The following is a 17525-nucleotide window of genomic DNA, read 5'->3' on the forward strand; positions in this document are numbered from 1 at the left end:
AGAATGCCAAAGGCAGTGCCTTTAAGGCCCGCCCCCAATATTGTTGCCTGGGATGAAATTCGGGAGGGACACTGAACTTCGGGAGTCTCCTGGGAAATTCGGGAGGGTTGGCAAGTAAGAGTATTAGCGGTGAATGCGGTGTTACAGCAGCCGGCCAGCTCTAATGTTAATTTGATATTGCCTCAAGGGCCAAGTGAAATTACACGGCGGGCCAAATTTGGCCCGCGGGCCAGAGTTTGACACCCATGTATTATACAGTCTGATCGCTGTCGGTATGAAGGACCTCTTTTGTCGTTCCGTGTTACATTTTGGGAGTCTGAGCCTTCCGCTAAACGTGCTCATTCTCTCCACAATGTCCGGGTGTAGTGGGTGGGAGGTGTTGTCCATAATGGCTAAGAGTTTTGCTAGACTTCTCCTCTCTGACACCACCGCCAGAGAGTCTAGCTCCACTCCATAAAGGTTGGAGACCTCTACTATAGTCTACGATAGGCACACACCTTATTGATAAATAGTTAAAACATGTTGATAAATACTTTGTTCCTTTGTGGGGAAAAAAACTATTAACCAATGAAGATGTTATTAAATTTGACAGCAAATTTCTAAAAACTTTTACGAATTTAAACTTCAGTCTGTGTACGATCATTCCCCAAATTGTAATTATTTTGGTAGCTTTGCATGAAGTCATGTTCTTTCCAAAATATATGCTTTATGGGCTTTGGGGCGTTGGAGGAAAACATGCATAGGTCGTGCAAAATAGTCAAGTACTGGAAGTTTGGAATCCAGATTTTGAACAGTCCCTTATTCTCATTCGTCTCTGAATTTTTAAACCCAGTTAAAAATTCTGATTTTCGATGGATCAGGACAACACAGAAACTACGAAAATGCAATTGCACTACATTGTATGATGTGTCGGAGAATGAGGCCTTAAGGCAAAATGTATTTTTCTAGGTTGATCAAGACATGTTGGGGAAGACTATTGTTTTAATATTTCATCTCCAAAGTCGACTTGTACTTGACCAGAAAATTAAACATTTCGAATAATACTTTTATTCAAAGATTTTAAGGTTTTGTTTTTTGGGTCACCCTGTGTAGAAGAGCGCCACAGATGGATGAATGTACTATTGACTCCCATGTAACCTGAACCGTTGTTACATATTGATCAACATCGGTATACAAACTGCCTCTTAAAGTGCTTTTGTCTTAACACTCATTTTATTTCCCTGGTCTCTTTTGTCTTTCTCAAGGAGGATTATTTCTGGCCAAACCAATGAGGTCAAAATGCTACGTGACCATGTTGGACCCGTTCCAGCACCGCTATGGCCAAATGTTCACGACAGCAATCTTAATTCCTGCTTTGATCAGTGATATTTTGTGGGTTGCCTGCACCCTCGCTGCTCTAGGTCAGTAATTGTTATTTAACACCTTTTTTTAAATGTCCTTTTTACTGTCATTCTTGCATGTGGAAAAAACCTACTTATTTTTATTGTTTTTCACATTTTGATAGTTGTTTTTTATCAGAAAACTTGGAAGAAATGCAATATTTCAGGGGATGTATGATGTTTTATTTCTTAATCCAATACAGATAACTTCTTGCTGCTCAAGACCGATTCCATATTTATAAGTAAATCAGTTTTTAATTTAGATTTAACTGTAGTTTATGCACACTTTTTTTTGTGCTTGGATTTGGGGAAGCTTTAGCGGCAGGCGTATTCATAGGATTTCAAAACACGTTACAGCCATGCTTGTGTTTCAGGTGGCTAATAATGTTTGATGTTTTGAAGACTGATTTTTTCCCCCCTCCTCACAGAAGGTTTGTAGAACATTCCGTCCAGTAGTCTTTGAAATATATGGAAGCAGTCCTGCACAATGTTTGTTTACAGTGAAGTTTACGACTGGCCGTCAGAAGTGCGCTTGATTTGCTCACCCTAATCCACCCATAGCGGAGTACATTTAATCTCGCCTTTTTAGATTGTTTATTGGAGCAATTATTATCAGATTTATCGTTTTGCCGTTAATTCCTTTTGTCAGGGCTTTTAATTAATCACAACTGGACTGTTTGGTTTGTCCTATAAGACGTTTCACTTCCAATCCAAGAAGGCTTCATCAGTTCATTGGCCAGATCTAGTCTTAGATTTAGGTTTTTCGGATCTAGAGGTAGATCTGACCTCAGACTAGATCTGACCAATCTAAGTGTATGACCATGAATTGATGAAGTTTACTTGGATGAGAGGTGAAACGTCTTCGTAGACAAAACAAACAGTCTGGTTGTGATCCATTGAATGCTTTGAGAATGCAATGACCTGGATAAATGAGAAAATCCATAGAGATATTAAAATTGCAAATTGTAATTATCCGTCTGATATTTATTGTGCACCCCTAAATAATTTGCACTTTTTTAGAAGAGCCAGGTGACTTCTAGCATTTTTAGAGCCAAGGTTCTCAAACTTATTGGCACAATATTAGCCCTTACAAGGGAACAGGGCGGTATAGCTCAGTTGGTAGAGCGGCCGTGCCAGCAACTTGAGGGTTGCAGGTTCAATCCCCGCTTCCGTCATCCTAGTCACTGCCGTTGTGTCCTTGGGCAAGACACTTTACCCACCTGCTCCCAGTGCCACCCAGTGCCACTGGTTTATATGTAAAAATTAGATATTGGGTTTCATTATGTAAAGCGCTTTGAGTCACTAGAGAAATAGCGCTATATAAATATAATTCACTTCACATTTTTAATCAACCCTAACCCTAATTATTTGCCCTCAAAGTCCCCCTGTGTCCAGGGACTTATACTCAGGTTTTGTAAACATGAACCAAAACAACAAATGGATTTTGAAAAAATAAAAGTATATATCTAACCATGCTAGTATCAATGATATACTGATATAACCCTCGATATGGATACCACAGATTTTTTGGGTTAATCGCCTAACCCTTACGCATCGTGTAAGGGTTAGGCGGCAACACGACAGCAACACACAACAACAACCAAGCCCAAAAGTTCTCTCTAGTCTCATTAATTTCCTGTCAATAACTCCTTACCTTTTGCTGCAAAACGATTCCATCTACACTTCTTAAACTTCACTAAGTACTTATTTTTTGGTGTTGTTTTAAGATGGCCTTTTTCAATTACATGCCTACTCATTGTTTGCTTTTGGTGTGTAATTTCTTTAGTCTCGGCCTCCAGTGATAATGTTGATAAACATACTAAGAAATACAGTTTATTTGCGGCAAAGTATGTGATGATTATTGTTCAAGGGGAGCGGTTCCAGACTGTTAATGGAGAATAAGGATGGGTACCAAATCTGGTCCTTTTTTTGTGTGGATATCAACCAAATCTGTACTTCTTTGTTATGGAGATTAAGAATGTGCAGCAAATCTGGTACTTTTTTGGCACCGACCGAATCCTGACAGTCCTACCGGGCACTGATTCATGTAAAATCAAATGATGCTCAATTACTGCATTTCGGCACACGATGATCACTTCAGCAGCCCTGAGAGCAGATTCAGCCAAACTACCTCTAGGGAATGTTGCGATTTTCAATGCCAACAAAGAAATTACCTCAAAAAACGCTACAACGTAAGTACAGTTAGGCTCCACATTTCCAAAAATGCTCTACCTTTATGCTAATATACATTGGGTTTGCTATTGACATGCTACTGATTATTAGCATTAGCAATTTTTACATGGCGATTTCAACACGATCAAATTTGTTATTGAAAACTACACCTAAGATGCATGTTCAGTCAAACAGCTGGTGTGTTAAAAACTACAATACTTATATCAATCAATCAATCAATGTTTACTTATATAGCCCTAAATCACTAGTGTCTCAAAGGGCTGCACAAACCACCACGACATCCTCGGTAGGCCCACATAAGGGCAAGGAAAACTCACACCCAGTGGGACATTGGTGACAATAATGACCCAGTGGGACGTCAGTGACAATGATGACTATGAGAACCTTAGAGAGGAGGAAAGCAATGGATGTCGAGCGGATCTAACATGATACTGTGAAAGTTCAATCCACAATGGATACAACACAGTCGCGAGAGTCCAGTCCAAAGAGGATCCAAGACACAGCAGCGAGAGTCCCGTTCACAGCGGAGCCAGCAGGAAACCATCCCAAGCGTAGGCGGACCAGCAGCGCAGAGATGTCCCCAGCCGATACACAGGCAAGCAGTACATGGCCACCGGATCGGACCGGACCCCCTCCACACGGGAGAGTGGGACATAGAAGAAAAAGAAAAGAAACGGCAGATCAACTGGTCTAAAAAGGGAGTCTATTTAAAGGCTAGAGTATACAAATGAGTTTTAAGGTGAGACTTAAATGCTTCTACTGAGGTGGCATCGCGAACTGTTACCGGGAGGGTATTCCAGAGTACTGGAGCCCGAACGGAAAATGCTCTATAGCCCGCAGACTTTTTTTGGACTTTGGGAATCACTAATAAGCCGGAGTCCTTTGAACGCAGATTTCTTGCCGGGACATATGGTACAATACAATCGGCAAGATAAGATGGAGCTAGACCGTGTAGTATTTTATACGTAAGTAGTAAAACCTTAAAGTCACATCTTAAGTGCACAGGAAGCCAGTGCAGGTGAGCCAGTACAGGCGTAATGTGATCAAACTTTCTTGTTCTTGTCAAAAGTCTAGCAGCCGCATTTTGTACCAACTGTAATCTTTTAATGCTAGACATGGGGAGACCCGAAAATAATACGTTACAGTAATCGAGGCGAGACGTAACAAACGCATGGATAATGATCTCAGCGTCTTTAGTGGACAGAATGGAGCGAATTTTAGCGATGTTACGAAGATGAAAGAAGGCCGTTTTAGTAACGCTTTTAATGTGTGCCTCAAAGGAGAGAGTTGGGTCGAAGATAATACCCAGATTCTTTACCGTGTCGCCTTGTTTAATTGTTTGGTTGTCAAATGTTAGAGTTGTATTATTAAATAGAGTTCGGTGTCTAGCAGGACCGATAATCAGCATTTCCGTTTTTTTGGCGTTGAGTTGCAAAAAGTTAGCGGACATCCATTGTTTAATTTCATTAAGACACGCCTCCAGCTGACTACAATCCGGCGTGTTGGTCAGCTTTAGGGGCATGTAGAGTTGGGTGTCATCAGCATAACAGTGAAAGCTAATACCGTATTTGCGTATGATGTCACCTAGTGTAGATGCTGAAGAGTGCAGGGCCAAGGACCGAACCCTGGGGAACTCCACACGTTACCTTAACGTAGTCCGAGGTCACATTGTTATGGGAGACACACTGCATCCTATCAATAAGATAAGAGTTAAACCAAGACAGGGCTAAGTCCGACATACCAATTCGTGTTTTGATACGTTCTAATAAAATATTATGATCGACGGTATCGAAAGCAGCGCTAAGATCGAGGAGCAGCAACATAGATGACGCATCAGAATCCATCGTTAGCAATAGATCATTAGTCATTTTTGCGAGGGCTGTCTCCGTGGAGTGATTTGCCCTGAAACCGGATTGAAAGGTTTCACATAGATTGTTAGACGCTAAGTGTTCATTTAACTGCTCCGCAACAATTTTTTCAAGGATTTTTGAAATAAAGGGAAGGTGAGACACCGGTCGGTAATTTACCATGAGGTCAGGATCGAGGTTAGGTCTTTTAAGAAGAGGATGAATAACCGCTTTTTTGAATGCTAGGGGAACAGTGCCCGAGGAGAGTGATAAGTTTATAATATTTAGCACTGATGGACCTAATAATTCAAAGAGCTCCTTGATCAGTTTCCCAGGAAGAGGGTCAAGTAAACATGTTGTCTGTTTTATTCCATTTACACGTTGTAACAATTCCTCTAATGTTATTTCCTCAAAACGGGAGAAACTATTTTGGAGGGCAGTATCCGCCGTATATACCATCGTGTCAGTGTTAATAGAACCCCGTTGTAGCTGGGACGCATTGTCTTTAATCTCCTTTCTAATGACTTCAATTTTCTTACTAAAGAATTGCATAAAGTCATCAGCTGAGTGGGTTGAGCTACTGGAAGGAGTCCCTTGTTGGGTTAGCGATGCTACCGTACTAAACAAAAATTTAGGATCGTTTTTATTACGGTGGATGAGATTTGAGTAATATTTAGCTTTAGCTAAGGTAAGCATGCGTTTATAAGTTATTAAACCATCACTCCATGCTTGATGGTGCACCTCAAGTTTAGTCGTGCGCCATTTGCGTTCCAGCTTTCTACATAATAATTTCTGAGCTCTAGTTTCTTCTGTAAACCACGGGGTGCGCTTTTTTGGAGCCTTTTTTAACTTTAGCGGTGCTATGTTATCAATGGTTTCGCGCAGGGCGTCGTTAAAGTTGTTAGTGAGGTTATCAATAGAGCCCACATACTTTGGGAATGGTGCCATTACCGAGTGCAGTAGGTCAGCAAGAGTTGTCGTTGTGGCTGTATTAATGTTGCGGCTGCTATAGCAGGTATTATTATTATTAGTTTGACGAACATGCGTCTGAACCTCGAATTTTATAAGGTAATGATCGGACAATACTTTAGTATACGGGAGTATCGTAACTTTGGAAACGGTGATGCCCCTGACAAGCACTAGGTCTATCGTATTACCGTTGCGATGCGTGGGTTCATTTATTATTTGTGTGAGACCACAGCTATCAATTACAGTCTGGAGCGCTACGCACGGTGGGTCCGATGGGGTATTCATATGGATATTAAAGTCCCCCATTATGATTATATTATCGGCGTGTGTCACTAGATCAGCAACGAACTCTGAGAATTCATTAATAAAGTCCGAATAGGGCCCTGGGGGGCGGTAGATAACAGCCAGGTGTAGAGGCAGCGGTGTGACAGACCTCATAGTAAGCACCTCAAACGATTTATATTTATTATTTATGTTAGGACTAAGGTTAAAGTTTTCGTTGTATATTAGTGCGACCCCCCCACCCCTTTTGAGCGGACGGGCAATATGCGCATGTGTAAAGTTAGGAGGACATGCCTCATTTAGCGCAAAAAAGTCGTTTGGTTTAAGCCAGGTTTCGCTGAGACCGATGACGTTAAGATTGTTGTCTCTGATAATATCATTAACTAACAACGTTTTAGGAGACAATGATCTTATGTTTAAAAAACCTATATTATAGGTAGTGGGCTGTTTTAGGGAGTTTTTGATCAAATTATCCGTAGTAGCAATATTAATAATGTTGTGTTTATTATGCCCAGTGCATTTAGTATAGTTACGACCATATCTAGGAATTGATACGACAGGAATTTTCCGATTGTTTGATTGTTGCTTTGATAAACTGCACGCATCATGGTTAGCCACCTCAGTAACGGGGATTTTCCGATTGTTTGTTTGTTGCTTTGATAAACTGCACACATCATGGTTAGCCACCTCAGTAACGGGGATTTTCCGATTGTTTGTTTGTTGCTTTGATAAACTGCACGCATCATAGTTAGCCACCTCAGTAAAACACATGTCCAACTCTGAAACACTCAAAGCAGAAAAAACTTGTTCTAATTTAACAGACTCCTTACCCAGACCAGTAGTCTCGCATTTTCCATCTAAATCCGTCTTCGGGATGGAGGAAAGTGGTGTTCTGTGGGGATTAGCCTTCTGCTTTGTTTTTAGCCCCGCTCGGCATCCGCGTTTCCGATCACACCACTGGCGTCTGCTCCGTAGACGGCCCCCGCTGCTACTATACTCCCCTGCTTCACAGGCCGCTGGATGTAGCCGCCGATGTATTCCCATGCTAGTTAGCAAGTCTAGCACACAAGTGTCTATCAGTCCAAAACGGCCCGATTCGTCCACATCCAGAAGTGTCTGGCGGTCGTACGTGATCACGGAGTGACCACGATGTGAGCCAGCCATAAAGTTTGTGGAATTGTCCGGTATTTCTGCCAAATGTTCCATCTTTAGCAGGAGCTCCTCGAGAGCGCAGCCCGTCCGGGCGCCGCCATCTTATAGTACTTATACTTTTTAGGCTGCCACAAAAGAGTACATTTAGCAAAGGCTGAACTGACTACCTAACACATCAAACTATACACTACAGCCATCTAACTTCTTGGATTTGCAACTATAATTGAAACTTAATGTTACACGTGAAAGGAATCTGTAATAAAACAAGATATAAAAATTGGACAGCAGTTATCATAACCACCTGATTTATAAATGTTGCACAAAAAAACGTGATTTAATTATCAAAAACAATTATGGTAATTGTTTTTAACACACACAAAATTACCGTAAATTGGTACCGTTGAGCGCTGGCATAGATTCCTTGGGTCCAGGAATTAGTACCGTATCGCTTCAAATGTGAACGGTAACCGTCCCTAGTGGAGATACAAAATCAACTACTAGCTGCCTGTCAGCCGGGGGACTAAAAATTAATACAGTGTCAGCTAGAGGGGATCAATGTTTGAAATCAGCATTAAAAGGCATTCATCTGCAATGGCAATCACATCTTTTATCACAAAACCCGGCAGAATGACAAGTGGCTATTTAGTAAGTCTCTATTTATTGACTTTGTGGTTCATATCCATAGCAATTTTTTAAGGATATGTCATAAATTGGTTACTAAAATAAAGTCACGGACCCCCAAATTATGGCTGGCAAACCTGTCATGGCCCCAGTCCACAACAAATAGTTTCCCAGTTCAATCAATTATTTCCTTAGTCACGAAAAGGCCGGATTTACCAGGAACAAAATACCACGCGGTAATCAGCATGTCCACTCTATAAATATGTACTATACGGAGCATCACCTCATAGACACTCATTTGCTGTACATCCCTTTTTATCATCATATCAAAAAAGGAAAAAACATCTACCACTTTTTATGAGTGTTTTAGAAGCAGTTCTGAGGTGCATCTGCAATGAAACCCCTTTTTTTTGCTGAAGGTGCATTGGGAGGGAGACCACACTTCCTCTGCTCAATACGCAAAAATGCATACTTCAAGAACTTTTCATCCATCCATTTTCTAACGCTTATTCCCATTCGGGGTCGCGGGGGGTGTTGGTGCTTATATCAGCTACAATCGGGCGGAAGGCGGGGTACACCCTGGACAAGTCGCCACCTCATCGCAGGGCCAACACAGACGGACAGACAACATTCACACTCACATTCACACACTAGGGCATATCAAAAAATATTTTTATAATATACTGTACATTATATGTAAAAAAAAAAACAAGTCATTAAAAAAATACTAAAAGACACCAAAACGCATCAATGTAATTGATAATGTATATTATATGTAAGAAAAACAAAAGTCATTAAGAAATACTAAGGGACACCAAAATGCATTAATTTAATTGAGTTTTTATCAGCCCCTTAAGTCTTCTAGCAGCCATAAAATAATGTGGCTTAATAGATGTACCGTATTTTTCAGATTTTAAGTCGCACCGGCCGAAAATGCATAATAAAGAAGAAAAAAAACATATATATGTCACACTGGAGTATTATTCGCATTTTTTGGGGGAAATTTATTTCATAAAATCCAACACCAAGAATAGACATTTGCAAGACAATTTAAAATAAATAAAGAATAATGAAAAACAGGCTGAATAAGTGTACGTTATATGACGCATAAATAACCAACTGAGAAGGTGCCTGGTATGTTAACGTAACATATTATGGTAAGAGTCATTCAAATAACTATAACATATAGAACATGCATATTATGGTAAGAGTCATTCAAATAACTATAACATATAGAACATGCTATACATTTACCAAACACTCTGTCACTCCTAATCGATAAATCTGATGAAATCTTCTTCCTCGATGTTGCTTCTAAACAACTCTGCCAACTCCAAAGGTATGCGCCGCTTCCTCTTGTAATCTGCAGTACATGATTTCCTATTTGGTCCAATTTTTGTTCAGCCCTTCTCAGTTTTTATAAGTTACCGCCGACGATGAAATGATCCATTTTAATAGCTACGGCAGTAGCATATAGCAGTTAGCATTCTATGACCCACAATGCACTTCTGCCATGATCCTCCCCCGCCGAATTCCTTTTTTTTTTTTTTTTTGTCCTGTCCAGCATCTCAGGCAAATCATATAGTTGATGCAGATGCCCATATCGACTGTTCAGATTTACTATACAAAAGAGAAGTGTAGGATGCTTCTCTTGTTGCCTTATTTGAATTTGACTTTATTAAATTTATTTATATTATCATTTGGTGCAGCCGGGCCGGAGCAGGAGGGGATAGAAAGAGAAAAAAAGGAAGACACGGGGGGAAATTGTGGGGATAAGAGTGGGATTAGACAGAGAGACAAAAACAACAACAGCAAAAACAACAATTGGTTGACGTGTATGTGACAATTGCTGATGTGTGTGTGACAATTGCTGAAATTTTCTTCGTCTCTTCCGCGAATGAGATAAGTAATATTTGATATTTTACGGTAATGTGTTAATAATTTCACACATAAGTCGCCCCGGAGTATAAGTCGCACCCCCGGCCAAACTATGAAAAAAACTGCGACTTAAGGTCCGAAAAATACGGTATGGCTATTATTTTTTATTTCTACTGTCCAAAATGTTGGCACACACACGCAGGACGGAGGATTCTCGCTTGTCTGTGCTGCGTTAGCACTGATCTTGCAGCCGTGTGAGGAACTGTTAGTTTGCACGTCCTTCCTCGCAAAACTGTGATGAGTGTTAATAAATCATATTGCGTGTGCTAAATACATATACACGCATCTTTTCCTACCAGTATTGTGGGCGTTTTGATGATCAGCATATATATTGCATATTAATGAAGACAGACGCAAAATGGATTGCACGCCTTATTCTGCTCACTTAAAAGACGCACTCCACTTTGCACACATTTAGTAGATCAGCTTTGCGTGTGCTATCAGGTTTGCACATGTTTTTGTACATGCAAACCTTTAGTAAATCATCCCCAAACAAGCCCAGGCCTTAATATAATGATTATATCGTTGATGTATTTTTTTACACATGAGTGTAATGAATTCCTTTTTGGAGGAAGACAAATGCTGGCCTATCATTAGCTTACTAAAACAATGCCATTTAAGGAGCAACTTTGTTTTTTAGTATAGCACTTTCAACACTTAAGACCTTAAGTACTGTATATCAGTATGTGGTATGGATTAAGAAAATAAATCCAACAATGTACTATTGTGATCCACTTTAAGAAACTGTTCAAATTAAGTGTTTATAAAGTACAAATAAGAAGAATTCTGATAAACACATTGAACCTTGTTTAAAAATGAGATAATCCTATTCATCTCATAATGTAAATCATAAACTACTTAAGTATTTATTCAATAGAACTTTATTTACTGTAATTGATCTATTTTGATATGTGTTTACTTGCTCATTTTTCTATTAATGTATTCACTAATACATTTATTCAGTGGTATTCAGTGGTTTATTAGTAGTAACATGTCTTACTATTATGAGTAGTAACACGTGTGTTAGTAATTGCTATGATACTTAAAGGGATATGATTAAATATGCTCTGCTTCTTCCTACTTCTTTTCGGACATGTTGTACTGAGAAACTGTAATTATGTGATGTGTCATACTGTGATTGTATGCATGTTTGGAATAAACTTCCACCAAACAAACCAAACTGTCCTTTCATGTGATTTCCAGGCGGGACGATGAGCATCATCCTAGAACTACCATTTGTGATCTCCATCGTCATCTCAGCGGCCGTCTCCATCGTCTACACTTTTCTAGGCGGCCTCTATGCAGTGGCATACACCGATATCATCCAGCTAGCCTTCATATTTGTCAGTCTGGTGAGCTATCAAACGTGTGATCAAATGAGCGAGAATCTCTAGGCACCTTTTTGTTTTTGAAAATCATTTTTTGATTTGCAGCTTGTTGCTATTACCAACAACTGTTTTTTTTTTCTCTGTTTTAGTGGCTGTGTATTCCCTTTATTATTATCAGCCCGGCGGTTAGTGGCGCCTTACAGGCAGCGCATTTCAACCAATCAAGTGTGCACTCATGGGTCGGGACGGTGCAGCTCCAGGACGCAGGGAAATGGACGGATAGTTTCCTGTTGTTGGTCAGACATTTTACTTCTTCAAATGACTGTCGTTATTTGTTAGTAAAAAAACAACACGTTTCAAAAAAGCACAGCAGACGGCCATCAAGCACATTTTATTTATGTTTTCACTTCCGTCACTTATGTTGTATGCGTCACGTTTTTTATAACTTGTGCTGTATCTGTGAGGAGGACATATGGTACTATGGTTACGTTATTTTTAAACATGTTTAGTACATGACACATTTACAGTTTGACACTTTCAACTTGTCTGAAAAAGAGTAGAAAAAAGCAGAGCTTATGCACATAGTTGAGTGGCACATTGCAAGGTAAAACAGCAGGCATCCACAAAGCTTGCAATAGTCATTTGCATTTTATACTGAAATTTGCATATTCACATACATATTTGCATAGTTCTCTGCTCTGCTCCAGTATGTACACTGCTCAGCCTTACCGGCACCTCAACATGAAACCAGAGCCCTGCATTGCCCGTCCATAGTCTTTAGCCATGTTAATAGCTGCATCTCAGCAGATAACTGCATGTGCTCAGTGAGCTAACGTGAGCGTTCTTATGTGTGTTGTAGACCTTAGGAGGACTGGCATACCAATCTCTACACCAGAGGATCCTTGCTGCGGCCTCCTCGTCCAAGGCTCAGATTACCTGCTTTGCTGCTGCTATCTTCACTTTCATTATGGGAATCCCCTCAGTGATCATTGGCGCAGTGGCTGCTTCAGCAGGTACATACACACCTTACAACATTCGACCATGCATAGGCGATGCATGGTCACTTTAATTCGCAAGGCACCAAACACACTTAACCCATGTCTGGGAGTAGGAATGCGTTCCGAATTCCGGGTATCGATTCACGTAAAATCAAGTGATGCTATATCTCGATACCTTTGTTGCAACGACGTACGTAAACAATCACTCAAACAGCACTCTGAACGGATTAAGGCAATTGCGATTTCCAACATTAAAAGCAAGTACCGTATTTCCTTGAATTGCCGCCGGGGCGCTAATTAATTTAAAACCTCTTCTCACTCCTGCGCTTACCAAAGGCATGCGGTAAAAGTAAGCATGCTCCAATTATTTTAAATCCTCTTCTCACTCCGGCACTTACCAAAGATTGCAGTAAAATTTGAGTGTGACGTAAGCTTGGACTTTAAATCCTACTGAATAGCTCTTAATTTTCTTCCCTTAATGCAATTTCGAATTACCGGTATTGAAATCAGCCTCCTCCATTTTGAAAATGATGACAGGGGAAGTGTCACTCGTGACGTCACAAGTTTGACCAGGCGGTAATACTAAGCATGCGCTCATTATTTTGGGAAGCGAGTTTGACCCGGCAGTAATTCCAGGCAGGCGCATACTATATGCCCTGCGGCAATTCAAAGAAATACTGTATGCTTGGTAGTGAATGGCCAAACGCTAATTTACATTGGATTTGCCATGGACATGGCAAATCCAGACATGGCGATTTTAACACCTCCAAATTTGGTAATTAAAACTTCAACAAAGATGAACGTTACAATCAAACAACTGATGTGTCATGAGTACCATACAAACAGTATAAACACCTTGAAGAGCACAACATAACACATTCAGCTTCATTGAAAAAGCTACTTAATAGTTCGACAACATGCTATAGATAACCTATATAGTACTGCCATCTAATGTCTTGGAAGTGCAACTGCATTGCAAATTAGTCTCAAATGTATTAAGAAAACAATATAGAGCATCTGTACAGCACAGTCATCATAATCAGCTCAATTTTGAATGTTACATGAAAAATCTAATTTCATTACAAAACACAAAAGTACCGAAAATTGGTACCGTTGAGTACCGGTATCGATTCCCATGTACCGGGAATCGGTACTGCATTGGTTCAAATGTGATTGGTACCCATCTGTATCTGGGAATAATTTAAATGTAATGAAGAACTGGTAGAAACACATTAAAAATACACATATCAGTGACATAGTTTTTATTGGGGCGGTCAAAAATAAGGAGTTAACTCAAGTGATTAATCACAAAAAAATCATTGCAATAATCATGAATATATGCAAATTAACCACGCAATTTATGTTGGCAGAACATGCTTCATTTTTTTATTTCCTTGTCTGGTTACTTAAAATTCAGTGTGGATTGTTACACAGTCAGTGATGAGGTCAGTGCAAAGATGAGTGAGGAGACTCCGACTGATATGTTCGCTGGCCCATTTCACTCCCAAATAAACCAGACAGTGCTTTAGATAAAATTGTTGAATAATTCTAAGCAGATAAATGGCATGCATTCAAGTTTAAAAAAATATAAAATATGAATATAAAATGTATACAAAATGTTCCTGTATGACTTTCTGACAATTTAATTGCATTCATGTCCAGGTATTTGGATCTTAAAAAAAAAAATCATTTAAATTATGCAAGCGTGTAAAAACTTGTCATTAATTATGATTAATCCAAATTCAAGTGTGATTAATCTGATTTGAAAAAAATATTAAAAACATTTTTTGACAGCCCTAATTGTGTATGAACGTAGGCTTTTCTCTAATTAAAATGATAATTATTTCGATGCAGCTAATTCCAAACAACAGTTATTTGGCAGATTTAGCAAGAGTAAGGGTTTCGGTGTTCTAGTGTCAGGATATTTAACCTTGCGATATGGTTATCAAGATACAATCTCTTTTTTTGCCGCTATAAACTTGTTTCAATATTCCTCCTTTGTGAGTTAAGTCTGTCTATGCATGTTTTTTACTGACTTAGCAACACTTCCTCAAGACTCCGATGCAACAAAGAATATAAGTTGTTTTATTCTGCAGCTCTTAGTTTATATGTTGATATATACCAGGAGTCCGCAACCTTTACCACTCAAAGAGCCATTTTGACCTTTATAAATAAAGATGATAATGGGAGCCGCAACCTTTCTCACTATTATCTGCTGATGGTCACCCAGATAACAAAAATAAGGGCGTGCTATGAAGCCATTGCCTTTGATGCCTTCTACAACATGTACAAACAGCTTGCCAGCCTAGTAACATGTTGTACGTGGCTTTCGCTGATACACGTACACGACTGCAAGGCATATAGTCAACAGCCATACAGGTTACACTGAAGGTTGTGATATAAACAACTTTAACACTCTTACTAATATGCGCCACACTGTGAACCCACACCAAACAAGAATGACAAACACATTTCGGAAGAACATCCTCACAGTAACACAACATAAACGCAACATAACAATTACCCAGAATCCCAAGCATCCATGACTCTTCCAGGCTATATTTTACACCCCGCTAGCACAAACCCCCCTCCCCCCCTCCGTGCGTCGGTTGAGGTGGGTGGGGTTGGGGGCGCTTGACTCTTGGCTATATTATACACGCGCCCCCAACCCCGCACACCTCAACCGGCGCACGGAGAGGGGGGAGGGGGGGGGCGGAGTTTGGTGCTATCGGGGTGTATAATATAGCCAAGAGTCATGGATGCATTGGAATTCTGGGTAATTCTTATGTTGCGTTTATAATGTGTTACAGAGCCAATGTTCTCCAGAAATGTGTTTGGTGTGGGTTCACAGAGTGTGGCGCATATTAGTAAGAGTGTTAAAGACAACCATCAGTGTGATCGGTATGGCTGTGGAACAAGACCCCTGTTTACACATAGTAAAAGTGAAAAAAAACTCTTCCGTCATTTTTGGAAATGATGATAGGGGAAGCGTCACTCGTGACGTCACGACTTTGACCCGACGGTAAAAATAAGCATGCGCTAATAAATTTGGGGAGCGAGTTTGACCCGGCAGTAATTCAAGGCAGGTGCATATTACATGCCCGGCGGCTATTCAAGGAAATACAGTATTTTCCCTCAAAGAAGCTTTGAGGCTATAATGTGTTTTTGGATTACTCAATTAATTGAGCAAATAAATCAATACAGTATATTACTTGATTACTAAAACAATGGATAAACTACTTTTGCATTTTCCTGAAGGAGTATTTTAAAGGTAAGTTTTCTAAACTGCAAACCGTGTGGCTCAATCCTGTTTAAGCACTCATCTGTGCAGGTGCATTGTTTTAAAGAGAGTTTAACGTGCACTTCTGGCCTAACCAAGCAGCATGACATGAATCAAAATTGTCACATTATGTTGAACTCATTTTAGATACATTTGTAGATGTACTTGATCTTTTGAATGAGTTTAAAATAGTATCACTGTATGTCAGACACCTACAGTGCATCTGGGAAGTATTCACAGCGCTTCACTTTTTACACATTTTGTTTTGTCACAAACTTAGTCCAAAATGGAATAAATTCATTTTTGTCCTCAAAATTCTGCAGACAATATGCCGTACTGAGGGATATGATGGGGCTGCATGTTAGCCGTAGTTGTCGTGATTTCGAGATGTAACTGGAATGCAGCTTGTAGGTACAATATTTAGTAACACCAGTAGTCAAACTCTACATAAACACTCCTGTGCAGGGGCGTACACGAAAAAACAGAAGCGCACAAAAGGACTATGTAGACACTCAAAACTAGACTACACAGCTGTAACCGTCCATGCCTGGGTTCTGGGCAAAGCTGCTGATAGCGTGTAGGGCGTCCATGAAACAGCCACATTCTTGGCTGACGAGGGGGCCACATGCTGGTGCCTCAGGAAGCTTGTGGTCGCGGAGGCGATGATGATGCTGGAGCTGACTCCAGGACAAGAGGCGAGAGACGAGGATGGCGGCATAGTGGAAAAGACCCGCTGGAGACGAGGATGTGAGCGTAGTAGGGAAGACCCGCTGAAGACGAGGATGGCGGTGTCTGGGTATGGCCCGCTGGACATAAGTATGGCGACGGCGTGGGACGGCCCGCTGAAGACGAGGATGGCGGTGTCTGGGTATGGCCCGCTGGACATAAGTATGGCGACGGCGTGGGACGGCCCGCTGAAGACGAGGATGGCGGTGTCGGGCTATGGCCCGCTGGACACGAGGATGGCGGCGTCGTGGTGGGAAGACTCGCTGAAGACAAGGATGGCGGCGTCGTGGGAAGACCCGCTGAAGACAAGGTTGGCGGCGGCGTGGGAAGACCCGCTGAAGACAAGGACGGCGATGTGGTGGGAAGACCCGCTGAAGACGAGGATGGCCCGCTGGAGACGAGGATGGTGGCGTCGTGGGACGGGCCGCTGAAGACGCAGATGGCAGCGTAATGGAAAGACCCGCTGGAGACGAGATTGCGGCATAATGGGAAGACCCGCTGAAGACGAGGATGGTGGCGTCGTGGGAAGACCCGCTGAAGACAACGATGGCGACATCATGAGAAGACTCGTTGAAGACGATGATTGTGGCTGGACTGTTGGGCTCAGAGCTTTGCTTGTCTAGCCTTGGCTTCAGCTTTGGTAAGCTGGAAAGTCACTCTGGGCGGAGCTTGAGTCATGGACAGTTGATGGTGGTTAACTGGTTTCGCACTTGAAAAAAACTCCATGCCGGGCTCCTCCACCATTATATCTGTGTGATCCAGGAAAGAAAAGTCTGTGATAAACAAGTCACCTGGGGGGGGCGTGACTGCGC

General features: G+C 41.0%; 1 protein-coding gene across 1 annotated transcript in view; it reads left to right on the plus strand.

Moving 5' to 3' along the window:
• Positions 1-17525, plus strand: part of LOC133549396 (high affinity choline transporter 1-like) — a 73404-nt gene that overhangs the window by 42148 nt on the left and 13731 nt on the right. The window contains exons 4-7 of the mRNA XM_061894770.1: positions 1245-1400; positions 11585-11733; positions 11859-12005; positions 12569-12722. Of these exons, the coding sequence (XP_061750754.1) occupies positions 1245-1400; positions 11585-11733; positions 11859-12005; positions 12569-12722 (606 nt within the window). The remainder of the gene's footprint in view (positions 1-1244; positions 1401-11584; positions 11734-11858; positions 12006-12568; positions 12723-17525) is intronic.

The sequence above is a fragment of the Nerophis ophidion genome, linkage group LG03, assembly GCF_033978795.1.
Source record: "Nerophis ophidion isolate RoL-2023_Sa linkage group LG03, RoL_Noph_v1.0, whole genome shotgun sequence".
NCBI classification, from domain to species: domain Eukaryota; kingdom Metazoa; phylum Chordata; class Actinopteri; order Syngnathiformes; family Syngnathidae; genus Nerophis; species Nerophis ophidion.